This window comes from Physeter macrocephalus, chromosome 9, assembly GCF_002837175.3.
Source record: "Physeter macrocephalus isolate SW-GA chromosome 9, ASM283717v5, whole genome shotgun sequence".
Classification (NCBI taxonomy): domain Eukaryota; kingdom Metazoa; phylum Chordata; class Mammalia; order Artiodactyla; family Physeteridae; genus Physeter; species Physeter macrocephalus.
In genome coordinates, this window is record NC_041222.1 from 8,629,777 (window position 1) to 8,656,076 (window position 26,300).

The window sequence follows — 26,300 nt, forward strand, 5'->3', positions numbered from 1 at the left end:
AGAGAGAGAGAGAGAGAGAGAGAGAGAGAGGGAGAGAGAGAGAGAGAGAAATGCAAAAAAAAAAAAAGTTCCCTATAAAGGAAAGAGAGACAATGCAGTTGTTGGTGAATATGATAATAGTAACAGAACAATTTGCTGAGAACATCTATGGACCAAGTAGTGGGTATTGAGCCACCCAGTTTGTGGTGACTTTTATGGCCGCCTTGGAAATGAATATCTCCAACTTCCTTGGGGGCTCAGGATTAAGATGAGATTCAGAAACAGAGACTTTCTCTGGGGCAGTCCTATCCCACCTCCACCTGTTCCTCCAGGGTGTTCTGGTTGGTTCAAAATCCACAGGGCTCTGGAGGGGCCAGGAACCCAAGCTAGTTGTTCTTGATTGAGCTCAACCCGTCACCAACATGGGAAGGAGGTGACTCTATGACATGGTCATTTAGTTGAGCTGCATCTAATTCCTCTTTAAGTGACACAGTTCCTGGGCTCTCCCACACCTCATCCTTCCAGCCTCAGGCTCTAGTGGCCCCTGAATGATACGTCTTCTTGGGTGGCTGGTTTGGGGGAGCTATCACTGACCCCTTTAGGCTATGAAGTGCTGAGGTTTGGGGTTCCTGTACTTCATCCTGGACTTGAGCTAAGGACAATGCACATTCTTGGAAGCCCAGCTGGGGCTGGATCTGAGGGAGGTCCTTGGAAGGATATAGATGCAGAATCTTAGGGAGGGATGGGGGAAGCAGAACTTGGAGAGCTGCCTTGGAGCAGCCCAGCTTGTGACAGCAAGGCTGTCACAAGGGAACACGTTCTGAGGTGCTTAGCACTCATGGCGGGGGAAGGGGCTTCACTGTGTTTCAGTTGGGATGTTCCCTGAACAAGGAAGGAAAGCATCACCTACCAGCACCCCCTGCAGCCTGTGCCCTGGGTTGCCAGAGGTGTTCCCCAGGGTGGGAGGGCATCACCCAGGTAAGAAGAGTTACTAAGAGTAAGGCAGCAGGGGGCTGGCACTTCTCTCCGCTAACTTGGGGCACTCAGGAAATGCTGAATTCTGTGTTTTTGAAAACTCAGGAGACAAGGAGCAGGAAGGTAAAGAGGAAAGGGTGAATCGTACCAGGTCAGCCCTGATGGTGGCAAGGAGGGCACTGAGCAAGTTTTGCTTCCCGCCTCTGTCATTGCTCAGATCAGCCTCCCCGCGAGTCCCCTCTCTTCTCCGTTCTCATTGGCTGTCATCTTGTGCTTGACCCTCTGCCCTTAGTAACTACCTTTCCCGGGGTTTTCCTGATCAGGCCCAGTAGGGGAGACCCCCCCCAGGCTGTCACAACATGCCTTCCAGACAATTGACAGCTCCATCACCGGTGCTGGGAAATGGCAGCAAAACAGTGCCTCCAGAAGACCCCTAGTGTGTGACTTGTGATAAGTTTTGAAGAAACTTGATGGGTAGATTATGAAGGCATTGGAAATATTGGAAAGCCTCTGGGTTTGCAGCTTTGCTTTCTGTGACTTCAGTGACTCTCTGCCCGAGTTACTGCTGGTATTGGGTTTCTTCTTTCTTTTTCAACACTTATTTGACTAAACATTGCTCTGTGTAAATCACTTTGCAACAGAGAAAGTTCTCTTATAAACATGAGTCTCAAGATGGGTCCTTACATAAAGAGGAAAAGGTACCCGTTATCATGGTCTTTTTAAAGATGGGGAAACTGTGGCTTAGAAAGGTGAAGTGGCTGGCCCAGGGCTGTACAGCTGATCAGTGACAGCCAGGACTTGATGCTACATCGTGGATGTCCCCTTTCACTTCAAGTCCTATTATTTCCATCCAGGTATAGGACTAGGAATAGCAAATAGATATAGCTATCAATTTGCTTTCTGTGGAAGGAGATTGTGCATGAATAATTGGGTCGGACATCACCTCACCTCTTTGCTTTCTGGTTCATTGTCTCCTGAGCATTTACAAGTAAGTAAATGATTAAACAGGCTTGGAATGCAGACCAACTTCTCCTCTTTGCCCCCGAAGCAAGGAGAAGTAGCCTGACTGTTGTCCTGTTTGCCTTTTAATTACCCACAGTGCCCCTTCCCTGGCCCTAGGAGGGAACTGACAGCAGTGTGTGTGTGTGTGTGTGTGTGTGTGTGTGTGTGTGTGTGAATTCACTGAGTATCTTCCAGTCTTCTAGCCCTAGGACAGGACTCAAGGATGCTTCAGACTCAGCCCTTTCCCTTTTGGGGCTTCCAGGCCATTTGTGGAGACATCTATCTACCCACTCATTTATCCACTTATCCATCCATCCATCCATCCAGAAGATATTTAGTAAGCACCGACAAAGCACTGAGTGCTACTCTCAGCACTGACAATAAAGTAATGAACAAAATGGAGGTCCTATCTTATGGAAGTTCTATTCCATTAGAGCCATAAACAAAGTTAACACATGAATGTATAATATAACAGCAGGTAGAGGTAAGTCCCCTTTGATAACAGTTAAATCAAGGAAAAGAGATAGAGATGCTGTGACGGACACGAGAGTGAGGGGCACCGTTCACCAGGGATGCAAAAGGAGGTCTTCACTGATGAGGCTGTGTCGTCTTGTTTGCAGACCAGCACCTCCACCAAACCTCCTTTCCCCGCCCAAGATTTCTCAAGAAGCCAGCTCACATGCGAAGCTCCCTGCCTGTATGAAAGTTATTTTGAGTGTATTAAGTGTTGACCAGCTTCTCCGTAGCCTCCGGCTTCCTTGAGAGTCTGAGCTCTCTTTTCTGTCTCAGAAGACTGGGTTGTTGGCACAGTGGTTTAAGGTTGGCACAGTGTTAGGGATCTCTCCATGGACCGTGTGTGTCTGCAACACATTCCCTGGGAATGATGCCCTGAGCAAAGGCCACAGGGTCCGGATACCACCGACTCTAAGGACAAACTGAGAACTTCAGGATTATCATGGACTTTGGATTCTGGAACCAAATGTGTGCCCTGCCTCTAGCTGACTCTGCAACCTTGGGCAAAGTCACCTCTAGGAGGCTGTCTTTCGTTGTCTGTTAAATGAAGAACACTTCACTCACAGGGCTGCTACGGCCACCTCGTTAAAAAATTACACATGAGGACCAGTGAACTTTCTGCAAACTTCTTCAGTTTATAAGGAGATAGGGCCAGGGCTAGGACATAAGTTTTCGGATTTCTTTCTCAAGGCAGTTTTCCTCTGTCAGAATTTTTTAAACCACCATTTACTGACCACTGGCTTTGTTCTAAACGTCATCTTGAATGCTTTGTGCATTTACTTGTTTAATTCTCACAATAACCCCATTCTGTGAAGACTGCTCTCCTCAACTTCCCAATGAGAAAACTGAGGCTTAGAGAAGGGCAATGACCCACCCAAAGCTGAACAGCTGGTACACGCTAGCTCGGGTACTGGGACTCGGGGCCATCACCTCCTGCATGGTTAGCCAGGCTGTTTAGTTGGTTAGCCAGCCTTTCTGTCACATTTTGGGTATGAGTATACCTGGTTAGATGGGCCAGCCTACTCTGCCACCTTTGAACTTATCTGTAATCGGAATGACAGGGAAGTCCTTTTTATTCCCACTTCTTGTATGTTTTGCACTTAGAAGCTATCAGAACCTTTGCTTCTTACTATGTTTCCTTCTGGCATAGAGCTTATCAAACTGGGCATTGCAGTCATTATCTGCTTACTTATCTATTTCCCCAGACTGACTGCAAGTTCTTGAGGCCTTATCTGGGTTTTCCTAAATCTAGGCAGAAGGTTTGGCACAGGGAGGGGGCATGACAGTAATAGCAGTAACAGTCAAGCCAATAACGGTCATGTATTGAATGTTTTTTTTATAGGTCAAGGGCTGTATGACCTATTTTACATACATCATCTTATCTAATCCTCACAACAGCCCATTTTGGTGAATGGTTTTATTCCATGTTGGGACTGCAAAAACTGAGCTTCACAGAGAGAAGGTCACACCACTGGAAAATGGTAGAGCAAGAACTTGAACTTGGGCCTGCCTGGTTCCAGGCATGCCCTTAATCTGGTGAATGAGTGAACCAGTGAATGAGTACAAGGCTCCTCCATAGTCACTTGGGTTCATCTGTTTATCTTCATGACTCAAAGAATAGGAAAAAAATCAGTCCTCTCAAAGATGCTCCCCACCAGCCATCTTCAGAGTGGGATTTCTGACAGAACTTGAGAGGCCACCTGAGGATGTGGAGAAGGATACTGATTTGTGCTAAGTGCCTCCTGTGAATTTTTTTCAGCTCTCTCTCCCACACAAATGGAGAATTGCCAAACAGATGTAGGTATATGTCAGTCACCTACCCTCAAAGAGGCATTTATAATGGATTCATTCGTTAATTCTTCCAAGAAGTAATTGAGGATCTACTATGTACCATGTACCATTCAAATTTATTCAGAAATAAATAAAACCCTGCCCTTCCCTTCACTGCCTCTCACTGTAGAAATACAATCAACGCATAATGAGATCTACTCATTTTTGGACCCTGGGCTTGGTCTTGGGTACATGGAGTTGATTAAGGATGCCCTCCAGGGGCACTCGGGGTGATGAGAGGGTAGTTGGAAGACAGAAGCATGAGTCACTGAGGGTCCTAACAGGTGAGTACTTAACAAGCCAGAGACAGCAGGTTTCACAAAGGCTTGCTGAGAACTCATGACCCAAGAGCTGAGGTTTAACGGACTAGACAAAGAAGTGGGGGAAGGACATTTCAGGCAGAGTGAGTGGCATGGGCGAAAGCACAGCTGCCTGAGATGGCGCGAGGGATACAGGATGTTTCACTGGTGTTGTTAGTTCATGCTTATACAACTGAAATGTGAGGCGGCATGTCATGAAAATATATATATTTCATCTGTTCAAAAATGCTTTCACGTTTGCCTTTGCTTTTCTGATCTGGAATATTGGGGCTGGAAGGACTGTTAGAAACCAGCCAATTTTATCTACTCGCCCTGGAGAGGGGAAGGGCCATGGTCAAGTTCACACAGCTTGGAATCTGGAGGAGGAGAGCAGGGTGATCAAGGGAATGTTTTGGGAGACTGTACAGAGAATATCTCATGCTTTAATGGAGGGAGTTTGGTGGCTTCACCATTACCTCGTATCTAACTTTTCAGGAAACAAGGCCTTGCATCAATAACCAGGATGCTAACATTTCCTGAGATCTACTACTTGCAAGCCATTATGCTCAGTGTTCTATAATGCAATCTCATTTAATCCTCCCCAAGCCCTCTCAGTTAGGTGTTAGTGACCCAATTTATAGATGAGAAAACTAAAGAAGCACAAGTGATATGCCAATGACACCCAAAGGAAAGATAGCACAGCCATGACTCAAATCCATGTCTGCCTGACTCAGTGTTCATTAGCTTTCCTCTTGATGAACTGCTATAGCCTTCAGATGATCGCCCAGGATTTGGCCCCCATTCTGATCTGATCTAAAGATGATTAAGAAAGTTTGAGCTGGATGGGGAGTGAGTATGTCTCAAAGAATTTCTGCATTTTTACTTTATTCCCTTGACATCATCCTGGGAAATAAAATACGGTCGCGAAAAGATACAGTATAAGTAGATGATTACTTTAAAAGAAAAAAGGTTTCATTTTCTATAATGGGACCTCCTTAAATAGGTCACCCTACATCTGTCTAGTGACAAAGAGATAACTATAGATATATATAGCCAGCTATATATATATATATATATATATAAAATATATATATAAAATATATTCACATCTTTATATATATATAAAGATGTGAATATATTTTTATACACATGAATACCTACATACATGTATATAATATATATTATATACATGCACGTCTTTGTTGTGCATTTATCCACTCCTAATTGTTCATACGTGTAAACTTAACTCTTCATTTGATTCTGTGCTGGGATCTTTCATAACCTTCTGGGAGCTTACCTAGGAAAAAAATTAACACATAGATAGATTCATCTCTAATCCAGTGACAGAATCCACACCTCACTGTCATGTTGGCACTTTTCTTTCTCTCCCCTTCCTGCCAATCAAACACCAATTCTTTCCTCCCTGTGGTGTGTCTTATTTCTACCCCATTAGCTAACTACTCACTTCAACTGCCCTAATCTCAGGTCTCATCTCTCTTTTAGACCAGGGCTTCCTCAACCTCTGCACTGTTGAAAGAAATAATTCTTTGTTGTTCCTGGCTATCCTGTGCATGTAGGATGCTTACAGATTTCCTGGCCTCTACCCATTAAATGCCAGTAACACCTTTTCCCTAGTTGTGACAACCAAAAATGTCTCCATTACCAAATGTCTCCTGCAGGGCAAAATTGCCCCCAGTCGAGAAGTGCTGTCCTAGACGATTGTGAATAGCTATCTCACTGGTCTCCCAGTTTCCAGTCTCCTCACCACATACCTCCAATGTGATCTCACCACTCTATTGCTTAAAAAAAAAAAAAAGTCTCAGATCCTTAATGCCTAAAGAATAGTCATGCTGTTTGCACTATGGTTCTGACCTATGTTATCATCTTATTCTCCTGCAGCCCCAGTGGCCATTCCCAGTCTGTGAGAGAGTGGGCCTGCAGTTTAACTGGAAATAGCCCCAGGTGGGAGGTCTTATCCCATATATTTGCCACCGTGTTGTGTATTCTCAAGCGAGTTTATCTTCCGAGCCTCCACTTTTTCATCTGAGCAATGGGTAGAATCATCTAACCAACTGGGGAGCTTGAGCATCAGTAACTCTAATACAAGGTAGAAAATGCTAAAGCTCCTAAAGTAAGGGTTGAGATGAAGTATTCTGGGAATTCAGAGGGTAAAGTGATTCCTTCTGGCTGAGGCTGCAGACGGGGAGATCCCAGAGGAGTTCACCAAGGAGATGGCAGTAAAGGTAGCCATGAAGTCTGCCTGATATTTCAGCTTACAGATGTGGGGGTGAGGAATAACAAGGAGGGCAGCATTCCAGGCAGAGGAAATCTCAGAACATTAAATAGGAGCAGTGAGTTCCCATGTGGTTGAATACTTAGCATGGTGCCCTATTGTAGGCGCACAGTAGGGTTGGTGGCATGGATGGGGGAAGCATACATTTTGAGAAGATTATCTCAGAGGCATACATTTTGAGATATAAGTTAAGCTATTGATGAACATGAACTGTCAAACTGCAGGACTTTCCAGCTTACTCAGTGGGGAGGGGCTTTGTTTCCCACTGTGCATTAGTTATGATAGAAGATGGGTTGAGAACAGTGAAGGAGATGGAATGAAGCCTGGGAGATGGTTCAGAGTGTATTCAAATTATCATGGTGAAAGGTAAATGTGACTGGGACATAGGAATGGAGAGAAAGAAAGGTTGGGGAAAGAAACTATTTTGCAGATCAAGCTGTCAGGATTCATGATTTCTCAGCAACTTTGGGGAGTGTTGGCTACATAGTCTACCTCCAAAACCGTTTCAGGATGTTCTGTGATCTTGGTCAAGTCACTTCCACTCCTCTGTGCCTGTTTCCTTACCTGTAGCACCAAGGGTTTGGACTATTTTCTAATAATCCCTCCAGCTTACACATAGTCTGAGGCCTGAAAGAAGATGTCCCAGAGAACTTGGAGACCCAGCCCCTTTCCCTGCTGGCTGTCACTCAGCAAATGGCCAGGAGAACACCCAGCGGATCATCAGGCCTCAGCTCTCCTGGGGCTGGCTGTCGGGACCAGACACAAGTGACGAGAAGGGAAGGACATTACTTGGGAGAATATGCATGTTCACAGCTCTGAGGATTAAAGGCCCATGTTCTTATCACTGCCTAACAGAGTATTATAAATCCATTCTTAGAATACCAAATCCTTTTGTGGCTTGGCCGTTGTGAGGGAATATTAAAAAGGCCAAAGACAGAAATAATCAGTTTCCGAATGACACATTGTCAAATAAAGCATTTCTCACGTTATCCCTTTCTTCCCTTTCCCTGGCTCCTTCTCCTGTGCCTGGATATTTTAACCAGAAAAATAGATTAAAATGGGGCCAGGCTGAATGGAGTTCTAGCCTTGACTTTTCAGAAGGCTCTCTCGGTGTGGTGGTTTTGGGGGTGCTTTTTATTTTTCAGCTCTGTGTGTTTTTCAGCGTTTGATGTTATGTGTGTAAGCAGACCAGCTGGAGGCACGAGCATTGCAATAAAGGCAGAGCAGCAAAGACAGGCCATACAAGGTCTGATCAGGTGTCCTCTGGATGCTGGAGTCAGATTTACATTCCTCTGGCAAAGTCTGGGCAAGATTTTAGGCTTCTGGATGTTTACTAAGCACCTTCCTGGGTCAAGCACGGTGTTTTAGGCTGGATAAATGAAAGCTCAGAAACTAGAGTGGGAAAATGGTCAACCAGATGATTAGGTGGTAGCAGTGTAGCCGGATAACTGACAACCATGGGGTTTGTGAGGGAAGAGAGCACAGCCTCATCCCAATGTGCAGAGGCAAAGGTACTCCCGGAGGAAGTGATGTCCAAGCTGAGATGGCTGGGTGAGTTGAGATGAGCAGATGAAGAGGAGTATATTAGCTTCCTAGGGCTGTCATAGCAAATTATCACAAACTGGGGGGGCTTGAAACAACAGAAGTTTATTTTCTCACAGTTCAGGAGGCCAGAAGCCCCAGATCAAGATGTCAGCAGGGTCTGCTCCTTTGGAGGCTCTGAGGGAGAACCTGTCCCATGCCTCCCAATAGCTTTTGATGGTTGCCGGCAATCCTTGGTTTTCCTTAGCTTGTAAATGCATCAATCTAGTCCCTGTCTTCACATGATTGTGTGTGTGTGTGTGTGTGTGTGTGTGTGTGTGTGTGTGTGTGTGTGTGTGAGTGCGCGCGCGCGCGCACGCGCGTGTGTCCTCTATTCCTTTTTTTTTAAAGTTTTTGTTTTGTTTTGTTTTTAGTATATTTTCTTGGCCACGCTGTGAGACGTGTGGAATCTTAGTTCCCCGACCAGGGGTGGAACCCACACCCCTTGCGTTGGAAGCGCAGAGTCTTAACCACTGGACCGCCAGGGAAGTCCCCTCTATTCTTCTTTTAAGGACACCAGGGGGCCTCCCTGGTGGCGCAGTGGTTGCGCGTCCGCCTGCCGATGCAGGGGAACCGGGTTCGCGCCCCGGTCTGGGAGGATCCCACATGCCGCGGAGCGGCTGGGCCCGTGAGCCATGGCCGCTGAGCCTGCGCGTCCGGAGCCTGTGCTCCGCAACGGGAGAGGCCACAACAGAGGAAGGCCCGCATACCACAAAAAAAAAAAAAAAAAAGGACGCCAGTCCTTGGATTTTGGGACCACCCAATCCAGTATGACCTCATCTTAATCAATTACAACTGCAAAGACCCTCTTTCCAAATAAGATCACCTTCTGAGGTTCTGGTTAGACATGATTTTGGGGGTGGGTATTATTTGAACCACTACGGGGAGGGAATGATTGAGTGCTCTCGGCTGAGGAAGAAGCCATTGGGGAAGTGCTCAGAGTATCACACTTTGGGAAGATGCTAATCACACAGTGCGACCCCAGGACAGGGTATGAGGTAGGACTTGTAGGGAAGGGAGGCATGAGAAGGAAGCAGAGACCTAGGCATGAAGGGGCTTAGGTGCCAGGCTAGGGATCTGGACATTATTCTGAGGGTGGGGGAAGGGTATGAAAGGATTTGATTTGGGATAGAGGAATAGAGAGGCTGAAGGACTGAGGCTGGTGGTGTTGACATTTGTGGAGCCAGATTTTTAACTAGATCTGTCATTGTCTGGTTTAATCCTTAGCTTAACCCTTCACATTGGGACCGATCAGCACATTTTATAGGTGAGTCTGTTGTAGCACAAGGAGGTAGAATGTCGCAGCCAACTTGTCATGGCCAACAGCAAGCAGGGACAGGGGCTCCCACGCTGGCCTGTATGCCCCCAGGATACCTGCTTACCCCATCACATCACTCTGCCCTTGACATCGCCCACGCGCACCCTTGCCTGGCTCCACTGAGGGATCTGAGACCAGTAATAGAAGGAGTGAGCTTCTATTATTAGAGAGGCTTCTAGTAGGGAAGGTTCCAGGACGGATGGGAACACATATTCCTTCTCCTGTCTCTTTCCCACTTCCTGCCTGACAGCTCAGTGAAATCCTCAGACCCATAAGAAGGTAAAACTAATCACCCGAGGCTTGTGCTGCTTGCAGTCTCACAGAAACCTACCCCTAACCAACAGACTGAGATTTTTATTTCTGCAACTCATGGCCACATCTGCAACCTTGTTTGTCTTGGGCTGCCTAGAGGAAACACAGTCCACACCAGATTTGGCTTCGGGTTGTCCCTGAGGCCAGCAGGACCTCAGCTTGCCACCCCTTGAGCCTTGGCCTCTTCTTAACTTGCCTTCTAAACATTCACAGCCTTCTCCTTACATCCTCTTTTCCCTCCTGGGCTCCCTGCTTGCCCTGCAGCATTTTCTCCACCGCTGGGGTCTGTGTTTGCTCCTGGCGGGTAGCCTCAGTGGCTGGACGCTCTGTCCTGCTCACCTTTCCAGAGACAGCTCCTGCTTTTCTGTTGGCTTTTGCCCTGGTGAAGGAAGACTGCAGAGAAGAGGGGGCTCAGCTCTGCAGGAGTGGAGCAGCCTGGACCGATCCAGGTGGATGCAGATCATAGTTTCTTCTTGATTTTGAGTTACTCATCGGCTTTCTTTGGGTGAAATGTTCCACTAGGACAGAGGTGGCTATGTGGTTCCCTTGAGCTCCTTTGCTTGTGCACGGCACCCTTCAGTTTGCAAGGACCGTCACAACGGTGTTTAGATTTCATTTGCACAACAACCTTGCGGGTACCATGAATGACTATCATGAGCATCACGGGTTTACCATGTGCCAGGCACTGAGCACAACACTCCGTGTCCAGGAACTCACATCTAACGTCCCTCTATAAGGACGCTTTTTACACGGTTTTGCGTGAATGAAAAAATTGTGATTCAGAGAGGTTCAGCCCTTTGTCCGTGATTGCCCCGTTTTTATGTGATAGCATGAGATTTTAAAGACGTCTTTCTGACCCCCAGCCTTTGCCCCTAACTATGTGCTATACTGTTCCCAGTATTACCAAGCTGATTTTACAGATGAGTGAACTGAGGGTCTCTAGGGCATCTGGGAAATTCGAGATCACATAGTGAGTAAACTTGAATTCAGAACCTTTTCCGGCATGCTCTGAGACTACCTCTGAAGGTAGGGCTGGCCAGTGGTGCTTGAAACATCACCCGAGCTGCTACTATGTCTTGGGTGAGGCCCCCTGAGCCCTTTAGGAGCCCAGCCTGGGGATGTCTGTTTCCGTTGATCAGTGGCACAGTGAGACCTTGATTACTGGAATTCTCTTTGGGCCCAGTTTTCACAATGAAACCCTGATCTGTAATGGAAGCTGTGTGGTCATTGGCTTAGCTGAGCTGGTGGGAGCAGAGGTCAGGGCAGGCCGGGGAGTGAGGGAAGGGAGCCTGTGCCCCAATAGGAGGGCTGGAGCCACTGGCCTGGGGTCATATCAAATGAATCAGCAGATCATTGAGCTAAAGGGACTCCCAAGCTCAGCTTCCACCAAAGTGGGGTGAGGGAGGTGGGTGGTCTTCCTCTGCCGCCTCCTTCTGGAAGCTCCCTAGGCTGGGAAATCTGTGCCTGAAGTTGCCGAGGTAATTTGAGGAGGCAGAGGTGAGGCTGGGCGGGGGCTGATTACACCTTGGGTGCGCTCATCCCTTCCCACCACAAGCAAAATTGTGAAGCCATGATGCAGTGAGTCTGAATCTCAGCAGCACTTCCTGGGTAAACAGCCTCCTGTCTCTGGGCCTCTTTCCTCACGTAACGTAGGATAACGATGCCTTGTGTGCACAGGTGTAAAGGTAAATGACAGAGCACATGTAAGTGCTTGGTCCAGACTGAGAAGGATTTAGGGACCCAAGACAAGTTTTGCAGAATGAGCATTCAGGGTTAGAAGGTCAATCATTCATTCATTCATTTATTTATTCATTCAACATTAAATATACACTTGCTGAATGCCGTTGGCAATAGCAATAGCTAACAGTCTGTGAGCAGTTACATGTGTCCTACACGGCACTAAATAGTCTGCAGGCATCTCACTTAGCCTCACAACGATCCATTGAGGTGACCCTGAATACTGCCCTTATTTAACCAATGAAGAAACCAAGGCTCTGAAAAGTAGTGACCTAGTGAAGGTCACACAGCCTCTTAAGCAGTAGAACCTGGACTAAAACTGTGTCAGTCTGAGGTCAGCTCTTCACCTCTATGCCAGATATAGCTAGAGGGCTCTGGAAGCAAAGGATGGGGCTTCCTGCCTTCCAGGAGCTCCCTGGGGGTGCTTTATGAGCTGATCCAGGACTGCATGGGAATCCAGGGAGGCTTGTTGGGATACAGTGGGGGAAGGGAGGAGTGGTGGTGGTTACCTGTGGACGGACTGGTTAAGCTTCATCTTTCCCAGGTCAGTTTTGGTCCTGCGTCTGACCACGGGGTCAAACACCCATAATCAGGTTGGGCAGAAGGCCTGGGGATGAAGGACTCTGGAACCAGGCAAGGCCTACCCCTCACAGCGAATGAAACACCCAAAGGGGAGAAGACAGAGGGCTGAGTCAGGCGAGGCAATTTCCGGAAGGGTATCCATGGACCAAAATTAAAAGCTTCTCTGAAGAGTTTGCCTTGATATGTGCCCCCTGAATCCTGGATTTGAAAACAATGTTTTCCTTTTCCTTCTCGGGATTCCCTTTTACTTTGTACACTCTCACCATCTTTCCCACTTTTCCTTTCCCTTCCTTTGCTCTGTAGAATCACTACGCTGTCAAATAGCCACTGGCTACACAGTGAAGAACTGGGTTCAAATCCCTGCCTTACCACATCCTGGCCTTTTATTCCCAGCTGGACCTAGGATCAAAACCTGTGTGACTTTAAGCAAGTTACTTAACCTCTCTGAACCACCTTTCCCTCATTTCATTTATGGAACAGACACTATTACAGAGGATTGCCTTAAAGATTAAATAAAATAACATTAAGTAGAAGTAGTAAGGAGAAGGCCTGCTACTGTTTTATTGAGTGATAGTGTTCTTCCTGCCTCCTTTTTCTCTTCACTTATCTTTCTTATTATCTCTTCTGTCCACACTCCCCCCTCTGTCTCTTTCCTTTCTTATCTCTGGTGTAAAAAACTGACAAGTAATACCACATCACACATGATTTCTAGACGTAGAGCAATCTCTATTGTATGCTCCGTGGAGGGAAAAAAGGGTTTGTTCTTGTTTTTCTAGGGCTCCAGAGGTACTAAACTATGCACACACACACACACACACACACACACACACACACACACATTTTTTTTTGAATTTTATTTATTTTTTTATACAGCAGGTTATTAGTTATCCATTTTATACATATCAGTGTATATATGTCAAGCCCAATCACACACACACATTTTACATACACTTGACAGATCATACGCCCCCCCCCCCCACAAATACACATACTTATAGCTTTTTTTTTTTTTTTTTTTTTTTAGTATATTTATTTTTGAGTTCTGACATCCAGAGAAACCTTCCTGGGGGTCCCACAGTAACCCACCGCCGGAGTCAAGGCGGGGCTGTCAGCCATACCTGCAACCCTGGTCACCTCCTAGCCCCCTTACCACCCACTGCCCATCCCCCGGGGAGGTGATGAATTCTAGCTCAGTGAGCTGAAGGACTTGCAAAAGAAAATCATCATTTTTTAATGTAGTCAGCAGGACAGATGAATCATTTTAGTAAATAGTGTTCTTCTTGGCCTAAACGGGTATCCTTTCCAGCAGTCACAGCCCCACCCAAGATAATCTATTCAGGGTTAGTTAACGTCTGTCATCTTTCCTAGATGTTATACAAGTAGTTTTCAGAAATTGTCCTTGCCTTCAATATGATCATAATTAAGGAAGAACAATCAGCCACATGGGTGTGGTTGAGAGAATACAGGCTTTAGAGCTAAAACACCAAACCAAACACACACACACACACACACACACACACACACACACACACACACACAGTGAGGCTCAGAGCTTGCTCTGCTATGCACCATCTGAGTTCTAGAGTCTCTTGATTTATTTGCCTCTCTCCCCCTAAACCACGAGCGTGATCCTCCCCAAGTGTAGGGATTACACATCAGGGACTCAACAAAGTGGCCCCGAATCTCCCAGGCAGAAAGCACAATGTATTATGAAGTGAAGCAAGATAACTGAAGGGGCTGCCCCTGTTCATTGGAGATGCTTCTGGCACAGAGTGAAAGAAGGGAGGCGAGGAGAATACAAACCTTCCACCTCCAGCCCTTGACAGGTTCTGTGGGGAGCACAGACGTGCTTTGGAAATACCCCTGCCCTTGAGGAGTTCACAGAGCAGGATATTTCATGAGTCTCATGAGCTTGCAAGATCCATTTGTACACACTTTAGCCCGTTTTAATTTAGTGTATGGCGTGCAGACTCAACCAAATATTTACTGGTTGGATGTGTTAAAGAAAAATAAACTTCAGTATGCCTTAAATTTCTGATTAAGGGAGCCCTAGAGCAGTGCATTTGTTCATTCATTCATTCAACAAATATTTATGAAGCGCCTAGTTTGTCCCAGGCCCCCTGTTGGGAATCAGTGTTTATGATAATAAAAATATACATTATGCAGAAATTGTTTGACCTGACAACACTATTGTATATTCCCAGTAGGATGGAACAGAGGCTGCTGTCTCTTGAGCCCTCAGTGGACTCATTCTAGACATGAGGAAGCAAGGCTGACAGGGTGTGAGCAAATGTCCTGGGGTCACTCAGCTGGTGGAAGGCAGATTCAGGACTCAGACACTCTGTGTGTGAAGCCACAGCCCTGACTCATCCCAGTGTTTAGCAGTCTGCATCACTCTGGCGTGACCGTTATCCATCTCATTTGCTCCTCATGGTGACCTTCTGAAGAAGGAAGGGCAGGGGTTCTTACTCACCCTTATACGAGTGAAAAACAAGGTTCAGAGAGGTGAAGCAGTTTGTCCGAGGTCACACAGCTTGTTGGTGAGAAAGCCAGGTTTGGAAATGGTGTCGCTCTGGGGCTCTGAGAGCCAAACCCAGGGATCTGGGCTGAGTGTGGTGGATGGAAGACCCCCTCTGGCACTCCGGCCCAAAGAACAGTGGCCCATTTGCTTGTCCTTCTTCCCTCCCGCTCCAGGGTGGCCTCATTGCACTGCTGCTGCTGCTGTTGGTGTTCACTGTGGCGCTGTATGCCCAGCGGCGCTGGCAGAAGCGTCGCCGCATCCCCCAGAAGAGCGCCAGCACGGAAGCCACTCACGAGATCCACTACATCCCCTCCGTGCTGCTGGGTCCCCAGGCCCGGGAAAGCTTCCGCTCCTCCCGGCTGCAGGCCCACAATTCCGTCATCGGCGTGCCCATCCGGGAGACCCCCATCCTGGATGACTATGACTACGAAGAGGATGAGGAGCCACCCCGGCGGACCAACCACGTCTCCCGTGAGGATGAGTTTGGCAGTCAGGTGACCCACACCCTGGACAGCCTGGGCCGACCAGGGGAAGAGAAAGGGGACTTTGAGAAGAAAGGTGAGTCTTCCTTGTTGCATCCCACCTTCCAGGGGGCATTTTGGGGAGCTGGGAAGAGGCGCAGGAGCTGGGAGGTTGGGGACACAGGAACTGTCTTCTGGGCTAAGCCATTTTTGATTTATGGCCAACTTCCATTGGGTTTTCAGAGTTTGTTTTCTCTGATTCTTCAGTGTTGATGGGAGGGAAAAAAAAGAGAGTGTCAATGTGCTTGGAATTGGAGTTTTGAGGAGCATCAGAAGTTATGTAGTCCAACATCTCTCCAGTGTCTCTTGATTACTTCCCTTGATGGCCTTCTCACTACTCAGGAAAGCTCTCATATCATTTCCAGACACTACTATTGGAAGGTTTTTCTTTATACTGAGTTGCAGTCTGTTTCCCTGGCCTTCTATGTCAGAAAGTGAATCTGAATTTTTCTTCTCCAAGGCAGCTCTTGGGAAATGTAACAAAAGGAAAAGAAAAAAATAAAAGGCACCCTGTAACTTTTAGAAATCAACCTCAATAAACAATCCCAGTTTCTTCAGCTACTCTGCTGTGACGTATTTTGAGACATTTCACCCTTTTGATCACTGTCCTCTAGATGAAGATTGTAATTTGTCATGTCCTGTAGTGTAACACCAGAACTGACAGACGCTCCTCTTCCTCAAGGTGGGAATGCGCCTGTGCTGAGAAAAAAGCGATTCTCACCTCCCTCTTGCTAGCTGTTATGCTTCTGTTGATGCAGTTTGAAGATCACATTTGTTTTTTGTGGTTTTTTTGCAGTTATTACTGGCCCATAGTTGGCTTTTTTGATGACTAAAACCTCTCACTCTTTTTCATGTATGCTGTTGCAAAGACCCATTCCCTTTGTTCTGTTGGAGGACAATTGATTATTTGGACATAAGTGCAGGATGTGTTTATATTTGTCTTTATTAAGTGTTATGGCTCCAGCTGGTTTATGGATGGAATTTGGCTATTTTTTCCTTTAGATAAATACTACAAAAGTACTGTTCTGCTTTTTTCCCATATTGTTTTTGTGATGCTGGTGATGGGTTAAAGGTTTGACCTTGAGGTCCCAGTGCTAGAACTACTCTTCTTTGTGAGTCATGAGGAACCATCATCACTGCTTGGCCCAGTCCTGGAGCTGTGAACTCGACGTTCTTTTCTTCCGCATCTAAGATCTTTCCTTTCAGATCCATGTTTCCGTGATACTCAGTGGGCAAATAGGAACACTGGGGGCTTCGTAAAGAGGAGGCATTTTTGTTAAACTTAGAAACCCAGGGAGGGAAAAGAGTGGTAAACAAGCGAGAGTACAGGTTTTGGAGTTGTCTGGACCTGGGTTCAAATCTCGTCTCCTTTGTTTGCTGGGTGACCTTGGAAAAATGGGAATTCAATCCTCCAAGTCTCAGCTTCCTCCCTGAAGGATTTTTGGAAGGATTAAATATAAAAATAAAATGTGTATAAAGTACCTAATGCAGGGCCTAGTATCTGGTATGTGTTGAATCCCTGAGAGCTGTATTTGTAGACCTCAGGCCCTTGGTCTTTCCTGGGCCTCTAAGACGCTCCCTAATCCAGCTCCTTATTCTCCGCCAGTCTCCCTCCAAGTGCCAGCCACCACGGTCTGCTCAGTGCCCTGGGATGTCTGCGTCATTTCCCTTCTCCGCCACGATCTCTTCTGTCTTTGAACTGTTGGTTTACTGAGAGTTTCCTCAATCTTTGCTTTCTCAAGCATTATTTATCTTTTTTCATGTGACATCTCATCTTAGCACAAGAACAGTCTGCATTTATTTCATATCTTCACATTTTGTAGTACCTGCCTAGCACAGCGCCTCACGTGTCAAGAATGTCCAGTGAGTGTTGGACAAGAAAGATGACCGTAGAGAGTGAGGTTGTTTAGGAGCAATGCTGTCAGGCCAGAGCACCGTGCCTCTCTTGTCTAATGTAGAAAGTCGCCTGGGTAAGACACGAAGCATTCTTCCCGTTTGCTTAGATTTGGACTTCTGCAGCCTAATTTACTGAGCCTCACTGTGTTTATGTGGAAAATGGGTGTGTTAGCGGCCAGTCCGCCCATCTTATAGCTTTGCTGTGGGGATAAAACGATAAATGCATGGCAAGCGCTGAAGAAGTTTTCCCAGAAAACTTCTAGGAAAGTTGTGGCATTTGTTTTCCACACCAGAATCTTCCCCAGCCTAGCCAAGAGGAGCGCTCCATGTCTCCTTCAGTTCCTGGAGCAGGTTGGGATTACTTTGAGCTTATTACTTATCCCTGTTCAATAATAATCCGTTTCTCTTTCTGTTTTCTACACTAACTAGACTTGGAGATTTTTATTTATTTATTTATTTTATTGAGATATAATTAACATATAACGTTGTATTAGTTTCAGGTATACAGTGTAATGATTCAATATTTGTGTATATTGAGAAATGATCACCACAATGTCCAGTTAACATCCGTGGCCTTACATCGTGACGATTTTTTTCTTGTGATGAGAACTTTATGCTCTTAGCGACTTCCAGATATACAAGAGGGTATTATTAACTCTAGTCACCATGTTGTACATTCCATGCCCATGATTCACTTATAAGACTTGGAGATTTTTGAGGGCAAGGGCAGCGTTCCTTATCTTTGTTTCACTAGCGTCCAGCGCAGTGGCTAACACTTAACAGATGCTCTGAAAGTACTTGTTGACTGGATGATTAACACAACCCCTCAATCATTTGGTCGATCGGATAAATCCAGGCATTGGTCAGACTCCAAAATTCTCAGCTCCAGGCCTCGAATTATCTCATTGGCCTCAAATCTGGGGACCCTGGAAACCAAAGTGTTGGCAGAGGCCGTCAGCAGTGATGACCAGAACCCAGAAAAGAGTAGCCACTGGCTGGGGGTGAAAACCCAGCAAGAGTCACTGAGGACAGGTGAGTAACCACCAAGGAGCAGAGCCAAGAAGCCGCCAACAGAGGCAAATTCTTTCCCCCCAGCCCCCAGCCCCACGCCCGCTGCCTCCACCAAGCTCCGTATGGAGAACGGAAAGCATCTTCAAAATGGGGAAGCAGGTCACTGCCCATAATCCTGTCTGACTTCTTTGCCTTCCTTTCTTCCTTCTCTCCCCGCTCTCTCCGCCCTCCCCTCCCTCTCCCTCCTTCCCCCCACAAGCTGGAAGGTGATACGGTATGGAGATAAACACTCTGCCCTCAGGAGGCGGAACAGTACAGAAATTAAGTTTACCACCCAGCTTACTAGCTCTGTGACCTTGGATAAGTCCCCTACTCCTCTCCCGTCAAAGGGGCATGATACTAGTATTCTCCCTCCAGGGTGATTGGGAAACGTAAATGAGGTAGCACAGGTAGAGGGTCTGGTACAGTAACCATTCAGTACACATTTCTGTCATTGTTATTCATACCATCAGTCCTCAGAGCTGTCCCACTGTGCCAGAGGCCGTGATAAACTCTGGAATAGAGGTAAGGAAAGCAGAACCTTTGCCCTTAAAGAGCATGGCAGTAAACCTCCTTGGAAACCGAAGCTGAAGCTCGAATAGTCCTGGGTCTCTCTGTGCCACACAGCAAGGCGGTGGCAGAGTCGAGGTAAGAGCTCCCGCCTCCTGGCCAGAGAGCACCCTTGCTGTAGATAGCTGTCGTGCTCAGCATGGCCTACATGGCATCATGATGACGGCCCGTTTCATTGGGGTTGGGGCCTGCCAGGTCTTGTGTTCCTTAAAGAGAACCCTCAGGCTTGCCATTCTAGCTGCTGGACATTCCAGTTATTCACGCGCACAAAGCGTAGACCTGACTCTTGAATGACAGAGACAGCACAGGGGACAGAATGGTGCTGGATCCAGAGGATACAGAGGACTAACTCCTGAGAGAGGGGGAGGGGCTCTGGCCTCCTCTCCCCACAGGGTCCTCTAGAGTGCACACTCTCAGGCTTACCACTGCGTCGTGGCTTAAAGATGCCCCTGTACCTTGCGTTTTCTTTCAAGCAGAACTCTATCTAAACAATAACAAAAGCAGACTCTTATTTTCTGAAATCTCAACTTTAGATGAGAAGCATACAAGAGAAGTCTAAAGAGGATGAGTATGAATGCATGAGAAACAAGACCCAGTCCTTGCAAGGCAGCCTGGTGGAGTGGGGGTGAACAGATGGGCTTGGCACCCCGCTCTTGAGTCCACTGGCTGCGTGGCCCTGGCGAACCTCTTAGCCACCTGCAAATCCATGCCTTTGTCTCACCTGTTTTCACCTGACCGCGTTCTTTTTTTTCGCATGCCTCTGTGCTGGTTTTAAAACAACGTACGATTTGGAATAAAACCAAGCACTTCATTTAATTCTGTATCCCAGCTGCCCTTAGATCCGATAAGGGTAGGAAAGGAAGAAACCTGGGTGAGAAGAAAGTAGAAGACACACTTTTTCCTGGGTCCAGACAGGATACTGGACACCCTAACCGTGGGGAGGTGGTGGCTGTGGAGGCTGTGCTTGCAGCGTTGTGGCCCCTGAGCCCCTGGTCCTCCTTTCCTGGACAGAAGAGGGATGACTCTGCCGGCAGATTGTGGAAGCTATCACAGCAGCAGCTCAGACCACGTGTGCTTTCTGTTGCCTCAGGTGGCTCTTGGAGAGAACCATGAGACTCTTTCTTTTATGGGGGGACCTGGGGACAGCTATGCATTTTGTCCAGAGTGGGCAGGTATCAGAGGCTAGGCGATCCCTGTAAAAGTAATCCCAAAGCCCTTTGAAATTACATTGCCAAGGGCTAGTCCCACCTGCCCCTCTCACACTTAGAATTTGCCCGTAGGTTCAAGCTGCTTCATCATACTTGAGCACCGTCAGCCTGCTTTGCAGCTTGGACCTGCAAATAATAGAGGGACCATCTGGAGGCAGGGGGAGAAAGTTTCATTACCAAGAGACAACAGCTTGGGTTCCCAGACCCCAAGAGCACTGTACTGATCGGGCTGACTTTCAGCTGATACACACTCGTGTGGACATACCCTTTGTTCAACGCTGACATTCTTCTGTGCCAGTCAGTAAGAAGCTTGCTGCCCTGCGTGCCCCTCCCCATGCCCTCCTGCTGCCTAGCCATCCCACCCCCTCCCAGGGACCCTCCTGAAGCCCCCGCTGTCCAGAACAGGGTGGCTTTAGACTGCTTCCCCAGGATTATGGCTGCGTCCCGTCTCGGTGGTTAGTGCCTGTGTCTTAGACATTCTCAGGTATTGCGAACATCGCCCTTGATGTCACCTTAGCCAGTTGCGAGGAATTTAATCATGTCACTATGTGACTGCTCAGCACTGCGTTGGGTCCACGACAGAAACTTGATGCATTTTAATTCCAATTCTCCTTATCCGTCCTCAAATTTATGTTTCCCTTTCCTGAATATTATGCATGGAAGCTCAAGGAAATTAAAATAACAAATTTATCACTTTATCAAGGGATAGGGTAGGGGATGGCTGAATGGATATTGGGTTTTCTTAATTTTGTTTTATTATCGTGAAGAAATGCATACTATTTGTAATGGAAGGGTATGAGAGAGGGTGGGACAGAAGGAGAGAGAGAGGGGAAGGGAGAGAGAAAGAGAGAAAAAGAGAAAGAAAGAAAAGGAAGAAAGAAGACTGGGAGGGAGCAAGGAAGGAATAGGTCTGAGTTGTATAAAGCAAGAACTAAAAGCCCTGCCATTGTCTCTCCATCCCATCCCACTAATGGGACCCAAAGGCTAATCTTTGATAATAGTTTGATTTATATTCTTCTAGAATACTTTTTCAATATACATATATATATATATGTATGGAATGTACTGTATGTGTTACATATGTATGGTATAGATATAAATATACGCATTTTGCACCCAGATATACACTAATAGGGCCATCTCAGCCACATTCATCATTCTGCAGCAATTTCACAGTTTACCAAACAATGTATGAAAAGCATCTTTCCATGTCAGCCCTGCACACCTATCTTCTTCTTTTTGAAAGCTCTATAGGATCCCATCATGGGAACACACCAAACACTCCAACGTTTGCTTTTCTACCCCGTTTTGTGGATCATTATCTCAGTTTGCTACACTTACAATGAGTCAGTAAACATCCATGCACACACATACACACACACACACACACACACACGTATATATTTTTGCAAAGTTTGACTGTTTCTGTAAAACAGATGCCTAAAAGCAGAATCTCTGCCTTAAAGGGTGCACATTACACACTTGTAATTACAAATTACACATTTACAAGTTGGGGAAGTACTGCCATATTTATTCACTTTAAAATTTGTTTTGTACTCTCTTGGGAGCCAGTATATCCTCTCACACACAGATCTGCACAAACCACCCACTACCCCATCACATTGACTATTCATATATTAGCATGGACCCTTCTGGTCTTTATCTATATAGTTGCCATCATTTTTAATGTGCCATTTTCTCTTTTGATTTTTTTTTTTTTCTGATTAACTTTGGTCCAAATTCTTTTTTTTTTTTTTTTTTTTTTTTGTCAGAAGTCAGTCCTCATGGTTACCCTGAGCAATGATTCTTTGGTGAAGTGATGCCAAATAAAGGCTTTTCTTAGCTGGCCCACTTCAGTTCAGGACTTAGGGTGGAAAAAGGAAAGAGAAATGGCATCAAGTACCAGCAGCGGCCCACAGGGATAGATGTGGTGGGGTCGCTGTCTCTCTGACATGGACCAGTAGGCTAAACCTTACTGTTGTTCAAGATGGCAGGCCAGAAGGTTTCAGGGTGAATGGGACCTTTGTTGAGAGGATGGGGAGGGCAGGACTTTATTGAATCCCTATAGGAGCCCAGCTGCTGTCCTATACATTATCTCAGTGAGCCATTTGTAATTAACCCTGAGGGGAAGGCAGATGGAAGAGTTGGCTAGGAAACCAGTACTGCTGCTGCTGGTGATAAAGATGACAGCTAACCTCCACTTAGTGATAATCAGTGTCTGGGAACTTTCCAGAAATTATGTCATTTACACCTCACATCAACCCTATGAGTTACCTACTAATATTGCCCCACCTTACAAAGCAGGAGACTGAAGCTAAGAAGGGTTGAATAATATGTCCAAAGTCACACAGGAGAAAGTGGCTGAGCCGGGTTAAAACTCTAGCATGAGAGCTACCGTGCTGAGGGGCCGAGCTGGAATGTGAACACATGACACCACGCTGAATTACATGATCCTTGGGAAGGCACTGAGCTCCTGCAGTCCCAGGGATATAGCTGAAGCATAGCGCCCATGAGCTTGCGTCACTCACAAATATGGCAAGAAAAATAGGTAACTAACATCTGTTCTCCAAGGCAGGATGCTGCTACAGAGTAATTCTGAGCTTCTAAATCGGCAGAAGGGACTTTGCAACAGGAAGATCCCAGTTTTTTAGAGTGCTTTGAGTGGTCCCCAAGGATGCAGGGAACTCATGTTTGGTGTCAATAAAGCACTCTAGGGTGACAGAGAACTGAGGAGCTGTTTATTAACTCACCCTTCTGACATGCCCTGTGAATACCATGCAAATGTCACCCTTGTGCAGTGCTTTCTAAAATTTCAGAGCTCTGTCATAGTCAGCACCTTATTCAATGCCTTATCTTCGTGTTCAGACTTCGTTACACAGAGACTCTAGCCTGTTTCCAGCTCCCTCATCTTCACGTCTACTCATCCATCCCCTCTTCAAGCCACATCAGTCTTCCTGATGTCTCCAAAACACCTCATTCTCACATACCTTCCTGCTTGCATGCCTGCCCTCCCCTTCCATTCTCTACACAGCTTTCACTCTGTTGTGACCAACAGTTCCACGCTTAAAGCTTTGCAGAGTTCTCACTGCTCTTGACCCTCATCCTCTATGCTCCAGCCCCAGTGACCTCCTTTCTGTTCTTCAAACTTGCTAAGCTTCTTCCACCACAGGCTATTTGCATATGCCATGATGATCACTGTCTGCAAAAAACCCTCTCTTTCCTTCCCCAATCTGTTATGGCTGATTCCTTCTCATCATTCCGGTCTCAGCTGAAATCCTCCTTCATCAGACAGAGCTCTTTTCCCTATGAGTTCTCCCCTTTTGTCTTCTGTAACAGCACTTTTTTATTATTTTGATTAATTTATTAAATATTTTACTTCTTACTAGACTCAGGGTTCCATGAGATCATGTCCCAGGTCTCTTTGCGTAGTTCTGTGACTCTCAGAGTGACTGGCACATAACAGATGTTAAAATATGTGTTGGGTCAGTAGAAGGAGGAATGGATATGTGAATGAATGGATAGGGAGATGTCTTAGTGTCTTTCCACAAGCTGGTAACCTCTGCATGGACTCTTTATCCTTTTTCTGAACGGTATGAACTGTGTTTAGTATTTTCAAATCAATGATTTGCTGAATCTTCCCATCCTTCTCACAAGGAAGAAATTATCCTTATCAAAATTGAGAGACCATCCCAAAGTTATACAGTTAAAAGTAATGGCATCGTAATTTGAACCCAGCTTTGTCTGATTCCCAAACCCAAGCATGTTCTGAAGATTGCACAGCATAATCCTGTCCATTTCTTTGATCAGGAGAGGTAAAACATGGGCTTAGATGCTATAGCAAGCTAAGTCTCTTAGAGTTGTGTTTCTCAAGTGTTGAATATCAACCACAATGAGAAATATATTTTGCTGTGGCCACACACACATTCTTTTCCAAATTATAGTTGATTTACAATGTTTCAAGTATAGAGCAAAGTGATTCAGTTATATATACTTATATATGTCTATTCTTTTTCACATTCTTTTCCATTATAGGTTATTACAAGTTATTGAATATAATTCCCTGTGCTATATAGTAGGTGCTTGTTGTTTGTCTATTTTATATATAGTAGTGTGTATCTGTTAATCCCAAATTCCTAATTTATCCCTCCCCTCCATCCTTCCCCTTCGGTAACCATAAGTTTGTTTCCTGTGTCTTTGAGTTTTGTAAATAGGTTCATTTCTATCATTTTTTTTTTTAGATTCCACATATAAGTGATAGTATTTGATATTTGTCTTTCTCTCACTTAACTTCACTTAATATGATAATCTCTAAGTCCATCCATGTTGCTGCAAGTGGGCATTATTTCATTCTTTTTTATGGCTGAGTAATATTCCACTATATATATGTGTGTGTGTGTGTGTGTGTGTGTGTGTGTATTCCACATCTTCTTTATCCATTCATCTGTTGATGGACACTTAGGTTGCTTCCATGTCTTGTAAATATTGCTGCTATTGTAGATAGTGCTGCTATGAACATTGGGATGCACGTATCTTTTCAAATTAGAGTTTTCATCTTTTCCAGATATATGCCCAGGAGTGGGATTGCTGGGTCGTATGGTAACTCTACTTTCAGTTTTTTAAGGAACCTCCATACTGTTCTCCATAGTGGCTGTACCAATTTACATTCCCACCAACAGTGCAAGAGGGTTCCCTTTTCTCCACACCCTCTCCAGCATTTATTATTCGTAGACTTTTTGATGATGGCCATTCTAACCAGTGTGAGGTGAATTCCTTATCGTAGTTTTGATTTGCCTTTCTCTAATAATTAGCGATATTGAGCATCTTTTCATGTGCCTGTTGGCCATCTGTAGATGGCCTTCTTGGAGACATGTTCTTGTGAATGTGTGTCTTCTTTGGAGACACGTGTTCTTGTGACTGTGTGTCTATGTGTCTCTAAAATAAGTTTGGGGCTTCCCTGGTGGCGCAGCGGTTGCGCGTCCGCCTGCCGATGCAGGGGAACCGAGTTCGCCTGCGCGTCCGGAGCCTGTGCTCCGCAACGGGAGAGGCCACAGCAGAGGGAGGCCAGCATACCACAAAAAAAAAAAAAAAAAAAAAAATAAGTTTGGCAAAAGCATCCTTCCCCTATTACCTGTGGCATGCTCTGATACTTTCTATTCTTTTTTTGTCATCTCTTTGATGCTGGTGTGAACCCCTGAATTGATTTCACAGTTTATGAGGAGGTCATAACCTAAAGTTCAAAGACCTTTCAGCCTCAGAGAGGCTGCATTGTGCTGGGATATCCGCAGGGGGACAGATCCCTGATCACTGGGTCTGTGATAGCTTCCTGGAGGTGTTCCTTACCTGGAGAGCTGAAGGATGAAGATAATTAGGCTCAAGGTAAGGGGTTGGTAGAGGAACTAGGAATGGTTCCTGAGACAGGCAAGGCCCGCCTGCTGGCTTTTATGTCTTACACCAACTGTCCCTGTGGCCAGCCCATTGGGGTTTTTCACCCAACCCTCTGACCCGCTGGTCCCATCATCTCCATACTTTCTCTTGAAACTGCTCAACCTGCCCTCCCAAAGGATCCTTTGTGTCACCTTTATCTTGTTTCCTTGTCTATTTTCTCTTCTACCCTCACCCCCACCCCCAAAGTTCTCCACTTCTGCTCGCTGCTTAGAAAACTCCACCCATCCATTAAAGGTGCAGCTCACCAACTCCCCTCTTCCCAGTTGTCCTGGAGCCCAGAAGGAGCTTCTCAAAGAGCTTGGGGAACCTCCTTCCTAACGGCAACTCCCATTTTGACAGTGCCTTCGGGGTGCTGCCTGGGCTACCTGGGGACAAGAGGAGAGGAGAATGGGCAGCATCGTTTCAAACTGTTTGACACACTGGGATTCCACTTGAGATAATTTTTGGAAGATGGGCAATCCAGCATAAAAAGAAGAAAGGTTTGGATATGACTTTCTTCCACCAAACTCCCCTGACGTCCACCAAACTGCCTTTCCCTTCTCCTTGTTCAAAACACCTTTGGAAGTCTGCATTGGAAACCGTTCCAGGGGCTGCTTGGTGTGCCTTCTGTCTCCTGTGCACCTTCATCAGCCATCTGAAGAAAGCTGACAATTTAGTCCCTGCATCTT

At 46.1% G+C, this 26,300-nt stretch overlaps 1 protein-coding gene across 3 annotated transcripts in view; it reads left to right on the plus strand.

Annotated features, from left to right (window-relative positions):
- Positions 1-26,300, plus strand: part of ASTN2 (astrotactin 2) — a 961,664-nt gene that overhangs the window by 229,755 nt on the left and 705,609 nt on the right. For all 3 annotated transcript variants that reach the window (XM_024126377.1, XM_024126379.2, XM_024126378.1), the window contains exon 3: positions 15,116-15,500. In XM_024126377.1, the coding sequence (XP_023982145.1) occupies positions 15,116-15,500 (385 nt within the window). The remainder of the gene's footprint in view (positions 1-15,115; positions 15,501-26,300) is intronic.